General features: G+C 36.9%; 1 protein-coding gene across 1 annotated transcript in view; it reads right to left on the bottom strand.

Moving 5' to 3' along the window:
• Window positions 1-18,316, bottom strand: part of JAKMIP3 (Janus kinase and microtubule interacting protein 3) — a 167,000-nt gene that overhangs the window by 59,812 nt on the left and 88,872 nt on the right. Inside the window, exons 5-7 of the mRNA XM_053691742.1 lie at window positions 6,295-6,441; window positions 6,017-6,148; window positions 4,768-4,803 (exon numbers count right to left, since the gene is read on the bottom strand). Coding sequence (XP_053547717.1) covers window positions 4,768-4,803; window positions 6,017-6,148; window positions 6,295-6,441 — 315 coding nt within the window. The remainder of the gene's footprint in view (window positions 1-4,767; window positions 4,804-6,016; window positions 6,149-6,294; window positions 6,442-18,316) is intronic.

Below are 18,316 nucleotides of genomic sequence, written 5' to 3'. Positions count from 1 at the left end.
TGAGGCATAGACAGTAAAAGCGATCACTTATAGTTATAACTATACTAGAAGCATTTTGTTAATAAATGTGTAATGTATAGAAAAATGCTTCTATTCAAAACCGTGTGTATTTGAATTTCCAGTTTTATGTAAAGAGTTTAACCTTTAATCATCATATTATCACTAATTATGATCAACCACATATTATAGTGCTGTAAACACTTGTTTAAGGGATTGTTTTTCTATTTTATATCAGCACATATCCAGCACATTTAATTCTATCACTGTAGACAAGTCAAGATCATGTGGACATCAAAAGACATGACTACAATGTCTTTTTAAATCATCCTTTTGAAGTCTCACTTGCAGTTTTCACTAAAATGCTGCTTTACACAGAGTACACGTTAAAACTTCAGTGGTTCAGCCATAGATGAACAAGAGAATCATATTTCACTTATTCATCATATGCCTGAACTAGTGAAACCCTCCTAAATAGTTCATAAGTGCTGGCACTTAGCCACCAGTTATACACATTTTTAATTGTCAACCTCTCTGCTGATTTATACACAGATAACCTAAACCCTTTCCTTATGTGAATTGGCTGCCGCAATGTGTATACATAAATCTGCAGCCTTCACTGGCAGCCGAGGGGATTCGATTTAAACTAAAAATTATCGCTCTTATTTAGAAAACCCTCAATAATGCAGTTTCTCCAATATTTCAGCTCTTAACACCAACTGCTACAAATACCTAATAATAATAACTGCTTGATTAGCAAAACTATTATCTCTTAATATCATTGCTGCATTGTGACATTTCTTAACATACAAAAAAGAAAATATGGAGACTCACTCAACTGAGAATTAACAACAGCTTTAAAAAAAAAAAAATCATTGCTTGTTTGATAGGCCAGTAATACTCAGGACGCAGTGTTTTTTAAACTACTAGGTATGTCAAATTCTGATCCATCCAGACAGTTTAGCTTTTAAATACCAGGCAATTCTCTGAATGGGACAACGCAACAAATCCCAAATGTACATTTCAGCCTTATCAGTTCCAGGGTTTCTTACCTCATAGTGGTAGGGGCTGTGCTAATCCGAAAGATGGAGGCAAATTAAAAATCCAGGGTTGAGATTAGTTTGGACCTGTTAGCAAGGCTGGATTCCAAGGCTGCACTAAAGCGAGAGGCTTAGCGCTGATGATAGTGTGGAGTGTGCTATGGGCATCTCAGTGTCTGAAGAGGTTTCAGAGGGGCATGTTAAATTTAGTACACAGGACCAGCAGGTTTTTATTAGCATCAAGACCTATAAAGGAGGAGTTAAAAGGCTCCTGCTGATCCCAATCAGAACGTGGCTATTCTCATGGAAGTCCTGGTATTTTTGTCATTGATCTGCTTTCCTGGTTTAGACCCCTGCTTACATCTGGGTTTACGCTCCATGCTTTTTCCTTGTCTGTGCCCTTAATCAACGTCTGATTTACTAGCTTCTGAATACAGGAACAGAACTTTTGACTAAATTTTTCCCTGTTCTTTCTGCTGTAACATTTGGTTCCTGATGGATATTCTGGTATAGGACTTTGGCCTGGCTTTTGATCATTCTTCATGATTATCCCTGAGTGCTGAAATTGATTCTGCTTAACTGATTAACTCAGCCTGTTCCTGACATCCATATACACAAGATCTCCTGCAAGCTTGGTTCCAGTCATCCAACAAGTTAAAGTTAGTTAGTTAGTTAGTTAAGTTGGCTTATCATCAGGGAGGTGCAGTTGCTTGTGGGAAAGAAACCTATATCTGGTTTCCCATTCTTTCTCTTAGGGTGACTCCAGAGTAATTTACATATGCAAAAAAAGAAGGAGGGGAGGATATAAAAAAGGCTATTTATCTGCAGTGAGCTAAAAGGGGCTGTAACTTTGGTAGCACTGGTCTTTCAAACAAGCACATCATTTATAACAACTTTTCTTCATTCTCAGTTAAAGGGACATAATACTCATATGCTAAATCACTTGAAACTGATGCAGTATAACTGTAAAAAGCTGACAGGAAAATATCACTTGAGCATCTCTATGTAAAAAAAGAAGATATTTACCTCACAATTTCCTCAGCTCACCAGAGTAAGTTCTGTGCAAAAAGTTATACTTCAGCTGCTCCCAGCTGCAGGTAAAAATAAATAAATGAAGAAATAAACAGCAGCCAAACAGCATCAGCAGTGCTGAGGTAATGAACTCTTTTACTGTGATCTCATGAGATTTCATAGTAAACTTCCTTAAACTGAATAGGGAAATACCATGAGTGTGCATGAAGCTCGTTCCCTTTCTGTCCCGGTGCTTTGCTGCTTAAAGTTCTTTGCAATGGGGTTTGAATACTTAGGACATTTTGAGGTAAAATATCTTTCTTTTTTACATAGATGTGTTCAGGTGATATTTACTAGTTAGCTTTTTACAGCTATGCTGCATCATTTTCAAGTGTTTCACCATTTGGGTATCACGGCCCTTTAAGTTTGTCTCTATATTTTTCTTTTTGCACTTTCATGACTTACATCTTCATTTTCAGACTCTCCTCCAGATTCCATAACTGATAATGTCATACCTCCCAACATTTCTTGAGTGGTTTTCTAGGGCAGGGAGGTAAGGAAGACTTGTGGGCCGTGGCCAATCAGTGTTTGCAGGTTGAAGTTGCATTTGGAGAGTGGGGCCACAGCGTGCATCATGGGTACAATAGGTGCATCTTTGGTGGGGTTTGAGCGGAGTTGATGAGTGTTGGGCAGAATGTTAGCAGGCCCTGTAAAGCAGGACTGGGGAAGCAAGGGGAGGGGACAGTGGATGCAAACCTCCCCACCTGTGACTATTCCACAAGACGGTTGGGAGTTTTGTTATCTTTTCATGAATCTTTAAATATATCCCTCTAACACTTAAACAATAATAAACCCCTGCTTCAGTGCATTAATAAGTTACTAAGATAAAGTGACTACCTCCCCAGTGGGTCTGCCCTATTATCCATTACAAATTACTACTCCAGTTTGCACACTCTTGGGGCAATGGTCTGTTTTGTTTTTTCTTCGAAATAATTCTAATACCTTTGTACAGTCAATAAAAATTATTTTTAAAAAGACGTTTTGACTTTCTGATGACTAATGACCTTTTGCATTTACATCTGTTTGGTTTGGTTAAACAGAATCTTGAATATACAGGCTTTAATTCATTACTAAACTTCCTAACTTGAAACTAGGAACCTTTAATTACAATTAAACTGCTTGGCATAACTACAATATGTATATATACGACTCACTATGCAATTTTTTTTTCTGGTTCCAGCTCTCTTCAAAGCCATTCTTTTATTTTAAAGCTTTGCAGGTACCTGCTGGTCAAGCTCCACATCTTCATTAGGGATGGGCGAATGTTTTGCAACATTCGAAAAACGGCACGAATTTTAACACAGTCGTTCATTCGAATCGAATTTCGAATGTATACATAACATTCCAACGAATTTTATGATTACATTAGAAAATATTCTTTTCGAAAAATTCGAATTCAGATTGTTATAGTATTTCTAATGCGTTTTCTTTAAATGTAATATTCAAATTATGCAATATTCGAATTCGAAAAATTCGAATTTATATGTTTGTAATAGTATTTCTAATGCTTTCTTTAAATGTAATATTCGAATTATGCAATATTCTATATAGAAACATTCGAAATGATATATTTGTATCTATTATGTATCAATTTACTAGATTCCCGCCCTACCACATGAACTATTGAACTTCTGAATAGTATTTGTTAAATAGAATGCTAAATTCGAAATTTCAAATGTGGACATTCGATATAATTATAAACATTCAAATTCGAAAGTGACATTTGAAAACTGTAAATAACATTTGATTATAGAATGTTTAAGAATATTCGTTCTTATCAACATTCGGATTTATAATTCGAATTTCGGTAATAACATTCGTTCTACATTCGAAATTCGAAAATTTACACATTCGCCCATCCCTAATCTTCATACTGGTTGCGGCCATCATGGAAGTATATAATACAGCTGCAAAAAGTTAGTATTGTCACTCACTGATTTGTGAATGCTCATGTTAACTACTTCTGTCACAAGAATACCTAAGCTGATGGGGGCGCCAGTACAAAGATATAGGGCGTCACCAACCAGCACCTGAAAGAGTTAAAATAAGAGGGCTTACACAGCACACAATTCAATGGTTTGTTTAAAACAAAGTTGGAATTTTTAAAACTTTAATTTTGCATTTCTTCTTGGGTTGTCACATAAAATATTGAGAACAATGAATCAACCGAATCCCCAGTTTTCCAATTCTAGCTGTAATGTGTTTGCTATGCAGCGTGTTGCTGCGCTCTCTGGCAGCAAAGAGGTTAACAATCCTTTTATATGCTGCTTTGTGTGTACGACCTTTGCTTTATAGCACCTGTGTCCTACATAATGCAATTAACAATCTGGTGCACTCTAAAACTGCTATGTGATAAAGATAAATTAGAGGAATACCTGAAAACTTCTTTTCTTCTAATGGTAAAATTGAAAAAACAAACTGTTTATCTTAGATATTAAAAATACTGTACCTAGAATATCAACTCTACACGAGGTCACTACAGACAAGCGCATGTAAGCGTTCCCAAGAAAATTAAATTCACTGCCACGATCCTCAACTCCAGTGTGTATGTGTTGTGCATTTAAATTGTGATGAGCAATAAAACAAAGAGGCACTGAGAATAATAATGTAGCTTTAAAAAACAAAAGATAAAAAAAGGTTACACAGAATTGGTACTCACAATTACACTCTTGACATAGCCAGCGGTTTCAAGAGTCTAGAATACAGAATAACAAAGAACATATAATAAAAATATATCAATCATATTCAAGTAATTATAACATCCACAGATTCTTTATATGTATCTATCTATCTATCTACCATTTATCTATGTATCTATCTTTTTATGTATATATAAATATTGGTGGCCCTAAAACCTTAAAGTGATTATAATTTTTTTTTTTGGGGGGGGCCACCAAAGGTATCTCGGTAGTAAGCAATAGCAATGATATACATGCTGCTCTGTATAATGATGTTGTGGGTAGATAGATAGACAGACACATAGATGATATATAGACAGACAGATTGATGATAAATAGATAGATAGATAGATAGATAGATAGATACATACATACATACATAGATGATATTTAGACAGAAAGACAGATTGATGATAGATATATAGATAGATAGATAGATAGATAGATAGATAGATAGATACATAGATAAATAGATTGATAATAGATAGATAGATAGATAGATAGATAGGTAGATAAACTTGCAACCTGCACTACTAAAAGGCTCTCCTGCATTATGTTTGTACACATTCTGCACACGTCTATGTACAGACAGGATGCTATGGGCCCCCCGAGCACTTAGGCCCTGATCCACTGCACCTGCTGCACCAATCGTATTTCTGCCCCTGGTCACATAACTGTTAATAAATCCTTATACAAGGTAAAAAGTGATAGTTTAGTACAAAGGTGCTAATTTACAATATGTGCAATTGATTACAGTGCTGTGTTTAAAATGTTTTGTGTATAGCATTATTAGTGGTGACTGTAGGGATGAGCGCTATAGTACCCCTAGTCATTTAGACTGTGTCCCCTCTCCTCAAAGGTGCAAGTAGTCTCCAGTTTGCTACAGTTTTGAATCTAAAATACTGTACACTCTAAAGACAATGTGAAAAAGAAACAGAATCTCCATGGAAAATGTTAAGAAAATGGTAAATGGAGAAGAAATGGCTGGTACCTGTGGGTAGTTTAATGAACAATAAGGAGTACATGAAATCAGAAAGAGAGATGTCAATAATAAAGATGACCAACCAGTAACACCAATCAATCTTGATATTTAGCTGGAGATAAACATAGTAAGTACCTCATTACTATAAAAATCTAGAATTACCTCTCTGGATCCCACCATAGCTTATTTGCTACAGCTCTGGTCAAGGAAAAACAACTTTACATTGGAAAAATGTTACATTTTCATACCTTAGAAAGTTCATCAATAATAATTTGTTGTTCATTAATATGAAGTCTCAAAAAGTCAATTTCTCTCTCATCTCTGCTTTGGTCAAGGTCGTTCAAGGAACTCGGCCTCCTAATGGTGCGAACTTTTTGCCTCTGTGCAAATGAAAAAAAAAATATATAAAAATACAATCAAATATTCTACATTGTGTGTTAAACAAGGAGATATGATGACTATATATGACTAAAGCGTACTTTAAAGCATTTTAACTTGGATGAAATAGTAATATGGACATACCCACCATTTCTATGTTCTCTTGAGTTAAAAACTTTAACTTGTTCTCCATCCGACGTAAGGAATTGAACATTTCTTCATTCTTCCGACTAAGACGTTTATTTTTGTCTAGAATTGGTTTATACTGACTTTCTGCTTCTCTAAGTCGTTTCAGCTGAAAATTAAAATAGTGGATAAGTAAACAATAACATTTTTAGCAGTTTTTGCAATAATAAGAAATGAGAATCCCATGTAAAGCTCAATTTTACACCTGAAATTAACTTTTTGGGGGTCTGAAGAAGATGTCCCTTTTAAACAATGAACATGAAAATGAAACAGCTAACAAACTGCTCTACTCCCTGACAGTGATATGTTCAGTAGTTTGTGCAAACTTAAAGTGAAGGTCAATTTGGATGAATTAGTGCCCAGTTTTTAATAAACCTATTAAAAACAAGGGCACTTTAATTCATCAAAATTGACATTTCACTTGTTTTCTTCAAAAACTTACCTTTTAATCCTGACAGCCGCAGCAGCGCTTCCTCCGCCCGTCGCAAGCCCTCTTTGCGGGTCCAAAATGACGAATCCAGCTTCCTCCAATCACGGCGTTGCATCAGGCCATGATCCCCCTGGGGGGAAAGTCATGATTGGAGGAAGCCGGATTCTACATTTCTGACGTAAGAAGAGGCTTCCGACGGCCGGGGTAAGCGCAGGAGCGGCTTTCAGGATTAAAAGGTAAGTTTTTGAAGAAAAGGAGTGAAATTTCAATTTTGATGAATTAAAGTGCCCTTGTTTTAAATAGGTTTATTAAAAACCGGGCACTAATTCATCCAAATTGACCTTCACTTAAATAAACCTGTTAATAAACATGTTTTTCTCTTTTAAAGGATATAAAAAAAAGTCTGTTTCATTGTTGAAATAAAAAACACAAATCAGTGGGTTATATATACATAATAGAAATCATTGCAATATTTATTATTCATCACTTTAAAATGATTTTACCTATTACTTTTTTTAACTTATTTTTTGCAGTGTCTACGGCATGAGAACTAGGGCAGTGAAGGGGGTAAGTCGCTCAGTGATGGCAGCAAATTGTAAATATATATGTATATGCTTATAAACATACAGTATATATACACTGCTCAAAAAAATAAAGGGAACACTAAAATAACACATCCTAGATCTGAATGAATTCAATATTCTAATTAAATACTTTGTTCTTTACATAGTTGAATGTGCTGACAACAAAATCACACAAAAATTAAAAAATGGAAATCAAATTTTTTAACCCATGGAGGTCTGGATTTGGAGTCACACTCAAAATTAAAGTGGAAAAACACACTACAGGCGGATCCAACTTTGATGTAATGTCCTTAAAACAAGTCAAAATGAGGCTCAGTAGTGTGTGTGGCCTCCACGTGCCTGTATGACCTCCCTACAACGCCTGTGCATGCTCCTGATGAGGTGGCGGATGGTCTCCTGAGGGATCTCCTCCCAGACCTGGACTAAAGCATCCACCAACTCCTGGACAGTCTGTGGTGCAACGTGAAGTTGGTGGATGGAGCGAGACATGATGTCCCAGTTGTGCTCAATTGGATTCAGGTCTGGGGAACGGGTGGGCCAGTCCATAGCATCAATGCCTTCGTCTTGCAGGAACTGCTGACACACTCCAGCCACATGAGGTCTAGCATTGTCTTGCATTAGGAGGAACCCAGGGCCAACTGCACCAGCATATGGTCTCACAAGGGGTCTGAGGATCTCATCTCGATACCTAATGGCAGTCAGGCTACCTCTGGAGAGCACATGGAGGGCTGTTCGGCCCCTCAAAGAAATGCCACCCCACACCATTACTGACCTACTGCCAAACCGGCCATGCTGGAGGATGTTGCAGGCAGCAGAACGTTTTCCACGGCATCTCCAGACTGTCACGTCTGTCACATGCGCTCAGTGTGAACCTGCTTTCATCTGTGAAGAGCACAGGGCGCCAGTGGCGAATTTGCCAATCTTGGTGTTCTCTGGCAAATGCCAAACGTCTTGCACGGTGTTGGGCTGTAAGCACAACCCCCACCTGTGGACGTCGGGCCCTCATACCCCCCTCATGGAGTCTGTTTCTGACTGTTTGAGCAGACACATGCACATTTGTGGCCTGCTTGAGGTCATTTTGCAGGGCTCTGGCAGTGCTCCTTCTGTTCCTCCTTGCACAAAGGCGGAGGTAGCGGTCCTGCTGCTGGGTTGTTGCCCTCCTATGGCCTCCTCCACGTCTCCTGATGTACTGGCCTGTCTCCTGGTAGCGCCTCCATGCTCTGGACACTACGCTGACAGACACAGCAATCCTTCTTGCCACAGCTCGTATTGATGTGCCATCCTGGATGAGCTGCACTACCTGAGCCACTTGTGTGGGTTGTAGACTCCGTCTCATGCTACCACTAGAGTGAAAGCACAGCCAGCATTCATAAGTGACCAAAACATCAGCCAGAAAGCATAGGAACTGAGAAGTGGTCTGTGGTCACCACCTGCAGAACTACTCCTTTATTGGGGGTGTCTTGCTAATTGCCTATAATTTCCACCTGTTGTCTATCCCATTTGCACAACAGCATGTGACATTGATTGTCACTCAGTGTTGCTTCCTAAGTGGACAGTTTGATTTCACAGAAGTGTGATTGACTTGGAGTTACATTGTGTTGTTTAAGTGTTCCCTTTATTTTTTTGAGCAGTGTATATATATATGTGTTTATATGTGTATATACGCATATTAACACATAAATATATATGTATATGCTTATAAACATACAGTATATATATATATATATGTGTTTATATGTGTATATACGCATATTAACACATAAATATATATGTATATGAGCATATACATATACTGTATATATTTACTAGGAACACACAGTTCCCATACACCACAATGTAAAGGCACCCCACACCTGCAAACTTTAGCCCCCAAAAACTGCCTGGTACAGTTATTTTTATGAAAAAATAAAAATGCTACAATTTTTATTTTTCAATAAAATGCACACCACTGTATTTTGGGGAACATTTAAAAAATTAACCAAATATCCGATCTCTAGTTAATTTTATAAGCTCTAATTGCTACCGCGAGCTCTCGGTAGGAATAGCCAGCCTTTTGCAGGCGCATGATAAATTAGCACTCCATTTATAATCTAGCCCAAAGTGTTTAACTGTGTATTTACTTTCAAATTGTAATATGCACAGTTTCTAACTCATGCCAAAAACTTATTCCTAGGAGAGTTAGCGCGCAAATGCGAACAGTAATTGCCGCTCCACTCATATTTTGGTCCTATCACTTTCTTCTTCACTTACAGAAGTTCTAGCTAGATAAAAAGATTTCAAGGTAAAATTTGCCTTTTAACGGCGAGATTACGAGTCTTGCATTAGCCTTAAAAAGCAGCGTTGAGAGGTCCCAACGCTGCTTTTTAAAGCCCGCTGGTATAACGAGTCTGGCAGGTACAGGTGTACCGCTCACTTTTCTTCCGCGACTCAAGCTTACTGCAAATCCCCTTACGTAAATTGCGTATCCTATCTTTTTAATGGGATTTTCCTAACACCGGTATTACGAGTCTTGGAAGAAGTGAGCGGTAGACCCTCTCCTGTCAAGACTCGTACCGCATTTAAAAGTCAGTAGTTAAGAGTTTTATGGGCTAACGCCGTAACATAAAACTCTTAACTAAAGTGCTAAAAAGTACACTAACACCCATAAACTACCTATTAACCCCTAAACCGAGGCCCCCCCACATCGCAAACACTTAAATAAATTTTTTAAACCTTAATCTGCCACCCCTAACGTCGCCGCTACTATATTAAATGTATTAACCCCTAAACCTAAGTCTAACCCTAAGTCTACCCCCCCTAACTTAAATATAATTTAAATAAAACAAAATAAAATTACTACAATTAAATAAATGATTCCTATTTAAAACTAAATACTTACCTATAAAATAAACCCTAAGCTAGCTACAATATAACTAATACTTACATTGTAGCTAGCTTAGGGTTTATTTTTATTTTACAGGCGACTTTGTATTTATTTTAACTAGGTACATTATGTATTAAATAGTTATTAACTATTTAATAACTTCCTAGTTAAAATAAGTACAAATTTACCTGTAAAATAAACCCTAACCTAAGTTACAATTACACCTAACACTACACTATCATTAAATAAATTAAATTACCTACAATTAAATACAATTAAATTAAATAAACTAAAGTACAAATAAAAACAAACACTAAATTACAGAAAAAATAAAATAATTACAAGAATTTTAAACTAATTACACCTAATCTAATCCCCCTAATTAAATTAAAAAAAGCCCCCCAAAATAATAAAAATCCCTACCCTATACTAAATTACAAATAGCCCTTAAAAGGGCTTTTTGCGGGGCATTGTCCCAAAGTAATCAGCTCTTTTACCTGTAAAAAATACAATACCCTCCCAACATTAAAACCCACCACCCACACACCCAACCCTACTCTAAAACCCACCCAATCTCCCCTTAATAAAACCTAACACTACCCCCTTGAAGATAGATCACCCTACCGTGAGACGTCTTCACCCAGCCGGGTACAAGTGGTCCTCCAGAGGGGCAGAAGTCTTCATCCGATCCAGGCAGAAGAGGACCTCCAGACGGGCAGAAGTCTTCATCAAAGGCGGCATCTTCTATCTTCATCCATCCGGAGCGGAGCAGGTCCATCTTGAAGCCAGCCGACGCGGAGCATCCATCTAGACTGACGACTACACAACGAATGACAGTTCCTTTAAATTACGTCATCCAAGATGGCGTCCCTTGATAGGATTCTATCAGCCAATCGGAATTAAAGTAGGAAAAATCCTATTGGCTGATCCATTCAGCCAATAGGATTGAGCTCGCATTCTATTGGCTGATTGGAACAGCCAATAGGATCTTTCCTACCTTAATTCCGATTGGCTGATAGAATCCTATCAGCCAATCGGAATTCAAGGGACGCCATCTTGGATGACGTCATTAAAAGGAACCGTCATTCATTGAGTAGTCGTCGGTCTGGATGGATGCTCTGCGTCGGCTGGCTTCAAGATGGACCCGCTCCGCTTCAGATGGATGAAGATAAAAGATGTCGCCTGGATGAAGTCTTCTGCCCATCTGGAGGTCTTCTTCTGCCCGGATCGGATGAAGACTTCTGCCCCTCTGGAGGACCACTTGTGCCGGGCTGGGTGAAGACGTCTCATGGTAGGGTGATCTTCAAGGGGGTAGTGTTAGGTTTTATTAAGGGGGGATTGGGTGGGTTTTAGAGTAGGGTTGGGTGTGGGGGTGGTGGGTTTTAATGTTGGGAGGGTATTGTATTTTTTTACAGGTAAAAGAGCTGATTACTTTGGGACAATGCCCCGCAAAAAGCCCTTTTAAGGGCTATTTGTAATTTAGTATAGGGTAGGGATTTTTATTATTTTGGGGGGCTTTTTTATTTTATTAGTGGGATTAGATTAGGTGTAATTAGTTTAAAATTCTTGTAATTATTTTATTTTTTTCTGTAATTTAGTGGGGGGTTTTGTACTTTAGTTTATTTAATTTAATTGTATTTAATTGTAGGTAATTTAGTTAATTTATTTAAAGGACCAGTCAACACATTAGATTTGCATAATCAACAAATGCAAGATAACAAGACAATGCAATAACACTTAGTCTGAACTTCAAATGAGTAGTAGATTTTTTTATAACAAATTTAAAAGTTATGTATATTTCCACTTCCCTTGTACCATGTGATAGCAATCAGCCAATCACAAATGCATATACGTATAGTCTGTGAATTCTTGCACATGCTCAGTAGGATCTGGTGACTCAAAAATTGTAAATATAAAAGACTGTGCACAATTTTTTTTAATGGAAGTAAATTGGAAAGTTGTTTAAAATTACATGCTGTATCTGAATCATGAAAATTGAATTTAACCTGAGTGTCCCTTTAATGATAGTGTAGTGTTAGGTGTAAATGTAACTTAGGTTAGGGTTTATTTTACAGGTAAATTTGTACTTATTTTAACTAGGAAGTTATTAAATAGTTAATAACTATTTAATAACTATTGTACCTAGTTAAAATAAATACAAAGTTGTCTGTAAAATAAAAATAAACCCTAAGCTAGCTACAATGTAAGTATTAGTTATATTGTAGCTAGCTTAGGGTTTATTTTATAGGTAAGTATTTCGTTTTAAATAGGAATTATTTATTTAATTGTAGTAATTTTATTTAGATTATTTTAAATTATATTTAAGATAGGTGGGGTTAGGGTTTAGGGGTTAATAACTTTATTATAGTGGCGGCGACGTTGCCGGCAGCAGATTAGGGGTTAATAAGTGTAGTTAGGTGGCGGCGACATTGGGGCCAGCAGAGTAGTGGTTAATAAATAAAAAGTAGGTGTCGGCGATGTTGGGGGCAGCAGATTAGGGGTTCATAGGGATAATGTAGGTGGCGGCGGTGTCCGGAGCGGCAGATTAGGGGTTAATAATATTATGCAGGTGTCGGCGATGTTGGGGCGGCAGATTAGGGGTTGATAAGTGTAAGATTAGGGGTGTTTAGACTCGGGGTTCATTTTAGGGTGTTAGGTGTAGACATAACTTTTGTTTCCCCATAGGAATCAATGGGGCTGCGTTAGAAGGTGAACGCTGCTTTTTTGCAGGTGTTAGTTTTTTTTTCAGCTGATTCTGCCCCATTGATTCCTATGGGGAAATCGTGCAGGAGCACGTTTAGCCAGCTCACAGCTGTAAGCAACGCTGGTATTGAGGTGAGATGTGGTGCTAAATTTTGCTCTACGCTCACCTTTTTGCGGCTAACGCCGGGTTTAAAGAAACCTGTAATACCAGCGTTGTCTTAAGTGAGCGGTGAAAAAAAATGCTTGTTAGCAACGCACCCCCGTGACCGCAAAACTCGTAATCTCGGTGTAAGTTTTATGAGGGACATCTTAATACTGACTTCTTAGATAATCTCACTCGAGTGCTAGGGGGGTTACATTCGACCCTTAGTAAGGTGAAGATGGTTATAAAATTAAAGGGACACTCAAGTCAAAATTAAACTTTCATTATTCGGATAGAGCATGCAATTTTAAACAACTTTCCAATTTACTTCCATTAACAAAATGTGCACAGTCTTTTTATATTTAAACTATTTGAGTCACTGGCTCCTACATGTGCAAGAATTCACAGAATAAAAATGTATGCATTTGTGATTGGCTGATGGCTGTCACATGGTATGTGTATGCATTTGTGATTGGCTGATTGCTATCACATGGTACAAGGGGAGTGGAAATAGACATACCTTTTAAAATTGTTAGAAAAAAATCTACTAATCATTTGAAGTTCAGACTAAGTGCTATTGCATTGTATTGTTATTTTGATTTTGTTGATTATGCAAATCTAATGTGTTGACTGGTCCTTTAAGTACATTTGCAGGGGAAGGGAGAAACTGCATACATTTAGAATTATCTCAAATATACTGTATATATATTTATATATATATATATATATATATATATATATATATATATATATATATATACACTGTCCTCATGGTGGTTAAATTAAAGCTGTTTTTTTATTTTATTTCAGGAAGCTTTTGTTTGTACACAGCTTGCCCATGAGACAGAAGCTCACTGGCTAATAAAGAAGAATCCCAAAGATCTATTGAATGAAAGTGACAAGCCACACATTTTCAAACAACATACATATAAAATAAAATTCCCTGTTTTAGATGCAAAAGGAAAATTATTCATTTAAATGGACATAAAATACATTGTGATTTTGATATAAAAAATTTAATTACACATAGAAAAATTACAATTCCTGTATAAAAAAGTTGTGGATTTTACAATTTGTATCATATCTTGGAAGTACATATGTTACAAGCCTAACCATGCTACATACTACAACATAAATGTATGATGACTGTAGACGCTCATCCTAATTCTCCTCAGAAGGAGACATTAAAGTTTGTAAAAGAAAACGGAAAAGCAAAACAAACTATATATATATATATATATATATATATATATATAGATATATAGATATATATATATATAGATAGATAGATAGATAGATAGATATACTGTATATATTCTATGTTCCTTTAAAGCAGGAGTGATCAACCTTGGCCCTCCAGAGGTTTTGGAAGTGGAACTACATTTTCCATGATGCTCAGACACTTTAAGATGGCTGAGCATCATGGGTAATGTAATTTCAAAAACCTCTGGAGGGCCAAGGTTGATCACCCCTGCTTTAAAGGATTGAGGTGACAATATAGAATTCTAGCAATGTTCTCTAAATAAGAAACTGTGAAATGAATCGACCATTGCTGCAAAAAAAAACTACAGCAACTATCAGCCTTTAAAAGAAAAGTGAAAACCGAGGCAAAATGTGATTAAACACTCATGGTAGACATTTGGACTCTGTAATTACTTAACTTTAAGGGTTGTTAGAAAGATATGATCATCATATTATCTTCAGTATTTTGTTAGGCCCAGTTTCACAAGAGCAGGCTTTTAGCAACCTGACGTTTTTGTAATCTCTAAGAACCTCATTTAATCACAGTAATATTATTCACAGCACATATCTTAAATTACATAGAAAATTGCAGATGGGTGTTGATGGGCCAAGGGAGCGTTAAGTGACTCTACAATTTTCACAAGATGTAGATTTAGTTATAAACCTGCAGTAAAATAAAACTGAGGGTTTTTTTATAGGACAAAATAAGCTATATTTTACTGCCATACGTGTTACATGTCCTGTTAAGAAAAAAGATTAAACTACTATATAAAGCCTGTTTTAGTATATGGTCTTTTTTTATCTAACTTGAATAAAAAAAAAACATAATGTATCCTTACCTGATAAATTAATTTATTTCATGGTGGTGAGAGTCCATGATCCATTACTCTTGGGAATTACTCTTTTCTACCACTAGGAGGAAGCAAAGATTACTAAACCCCAAGAACTACAACCTCCCCAGTACTTCAGTCTAATGTATAGTAAAGCACAAAAGAGAATGAAAAGTAATGAGAGCCAACAAAATAGGAGCAGGGAAAAAAGATGTGCCCCCCCCCAAAAAAAAAAACAAACAGAATAAAACAAACCAGAAAACAACAAACCAGAAAACAACCAAGAAGCCAAAAAAAAAAAAACAGCAGAATTTTTCTGAACTTCCTAGAACCAGCAAAAGGAACAAACTAAAAGTTTGCCTGAAAATCTTTGTAGTGTCAACAACATACTACAAATCTCTAACACAATCCGAAACATAAAGAGACAATTCTGAATAATAAAGAAGGAGCAACAATGTCTCAATTTATATAGTTAGAAAACATTACCTTATCCTAAAGAAAAATAAGACAAGGAAGAACACAATAAAGAGTATAAACTTGTCTAACAGATGACATAGCTAAATTTAACAACATTTCCAGAAAGAAGTTAATATCCACCTGATGCATAGGACCAAAAGGAAGAACCTGCAAAATCCTCAAGACCAAATACAATTTCCAATGAGGAAAAATTAAATAATAACAGGCTTAATTCTAGGCCAGGCTAGGACTCAACCATGAATGACAGAATGATTAGCAATCTTCTTATGGAACATAACATAAAATGACAGGAAACTGACCTTCAAAAGAACTGGCTGATAAGCCTTATCCAAACAATCCTGTAAAATTAGCAATAAATCTGGAAATTCAAAAAGAATGCCAAGAAAAAAATTGATTCCCACACCAAGAAATAAAGTACTTCCAGAATCCAGACCTTTAAACAGCAATTCCCCTAGTCACAGACTTACAAGCCAGTATAAGAAACTCAATAACTGAAGAAATAGTTCAACAGGTTTCTGAGTCTATCTCCATGGCATCAAGCCAAGAGAACTAGAATACGTATAGAAAGAAGGACTTTCAAAAAGAAGGTCTGGATACAAAAGAAGCAGCGAAGGAGAAAAACTGGACAACAGAACCAGATCTGCATACCAAATACTGCAGGAGCAAGCTGGAGCAAAACAGAATCACCAGCTCAGCTCTTCCTGCCAAATCTTGACAATCACCCTGCAATAAAAGACCAGAGCATCCACAAACACAGTTCAAAGATCCCTGGGTTTTACACAGTAGCTGGGAAAATTGAGATTCAACCAGTATGCCATTAGAACTATCTCTGGGCGACGCCAAAGATTTATTATCTGACAGAACATAATCAGATGAAGAGACCACTCTTCCAGACAGAAGAAATTAAGACAAAAAAAAACTGCTTTCAAAAGTATACAGTCCTGGAACATGAACTGCAGAAATCAGACAGCAATAAGCTTCTGACCAGGAAAGAAATAGAGATGTTATGTTATCCTCATAACTAGGGAATGTGACATAAACTACAGATGCAAAATAGTCTAATCTGAAACAGAGAAAAAAATGATCTTTCAATAGAGGCCAACTCTGAAGGGCCCTGAATATTGCATGGGGTTTTAAAACATCAACAGATAACCTTTCCTTCTGTAGAAGCCAAACTTCTCATGCCTTCTGAGACCCCAGATGGCCCCCCATTCTGAAAAAAAAATGGTGTCTGTAGAGATTACAGACAATAGAAGCCCCCTCCATACAGAGCTAATAGCTGATCTGCCAAGACAAGAAAAGACTTGTTCTGGAATGTAAATAAGTCATCAGAGACAACTGAGACAGGTCCCTGTATCATTGGAAAAAGATACAAAGCTGAAGAGGACTCATATGGAAGCTAGCAAATGGAATAGCAACCAAAGCCAAAAATATGAGACCTGACACCTCTATGCAAATATCCACTGATGGAAAAAACAGAGACTGAAGGTTCAAACAGGCAAACCCCAGCTTCAAACGTCATTGCTCTGCCAAAGAAAGTCTCATAGAAACTGAATCTATAAAACCCACTGAAAAGCAACATTTAACTGAGGAACCAGTAAACTGTTTGGAAAAATTACTTTTCAACCATGTTGTTGAAGAAACAACAAGAGTCTGCTGGAGACAAATACTGCTGAATGAAAAGATTGAACTTGGACCAAGATATCATCCAAGCCAGGGAACACTGCAATACCCTGAGAACGAATTACAGATAAGAGGGTGTCCACAACCTTAAAGAATATTTTGAGAGCTGTCACCAGATCAAATGGAAGAGCAACAAACTGAAAAAGCTCATCCAAAAAAAAAATCTCAGAAACCGATGATGTTCCTAGAAATAAGAACATAAAGGTAAGCATCCTTAAAATGTATTGAGGACATAAACTGACCTCACAGAAAAACCTATATGGTTGCCATTTTGAAAGTAGGAACTTGAGAAACTTGTTCAAAGTTTCTAGATCAGAATTCAATGAATAGGTTGGAGTCCCCACCTACCTGAACTTACAGAGCTCATAGGAACATTGAACAGAAAAAAATGTAATTTGGGAAGACTTGATCTGAAACATATATGTTATTTCTTGAGACTATAATAAGAATTCAAGGAATATGAACAGACTAAAACCAATCTTCCTGAGGAAGGAGTAACCTACTCCTCACCAAAGCCTCTCTATCAAGGGCTGCAGCTAAATGTAAACTTGGATGGGGGATAAGATCTTAAACTGCTTAGGCCTGTTCCAGTTAAACTAATGGGCACTGACCCTGTCAGCATTCCCCAGAGGAAATAAATTGTCCTGGTATCTAGCTGTGCAGCCTTGCATCCAGATGGTATAGGGCTCAAATCTAGCTAATCTAATGGCACTGAAATATTAAACAAGCCCCATTCTATTATTTCAAGACAGAACCAGAAGAAATCTGATACTAGGTAGAAAAAAAGAGTTATGAGCCCTGTTCCAATGAAAGGGACAAATCTGCGTTTACCCTGAATATACCCTTGGACTACTAGAAGAAATGTTCCTTTCAGACCCCATAGAAATTATGGAAAATCAAACCAGAACCAAATAACATCTTCCTCTGTAAAGAAAGAGATAAAAGTATGGAATTAGAAATCATGTCAGTAGACAAGATTCTAATTATAATGCACTTCTAGAAAGAAAAGCTAAAAACCATACTCATAACA

Source organism: Bombina bombina, chromosome 9 (genome assembly GCF_027579735.1).
Source record: "Bombina bombina isolate aBomBom1 chromosome 9, aBomBom1.pri, whole genome shotgun sequence".
NCBI lineage: Eukaryota > Metazoa > Chordata > Amphibia > Anura > Bombinatoridae > Bombina > Bombina bombina.
The sequence above is the reverse complement of the archived record's forward strand: the minus strand, read 5'-3'. Positions and strand labels throughout refer to the sequence as shown.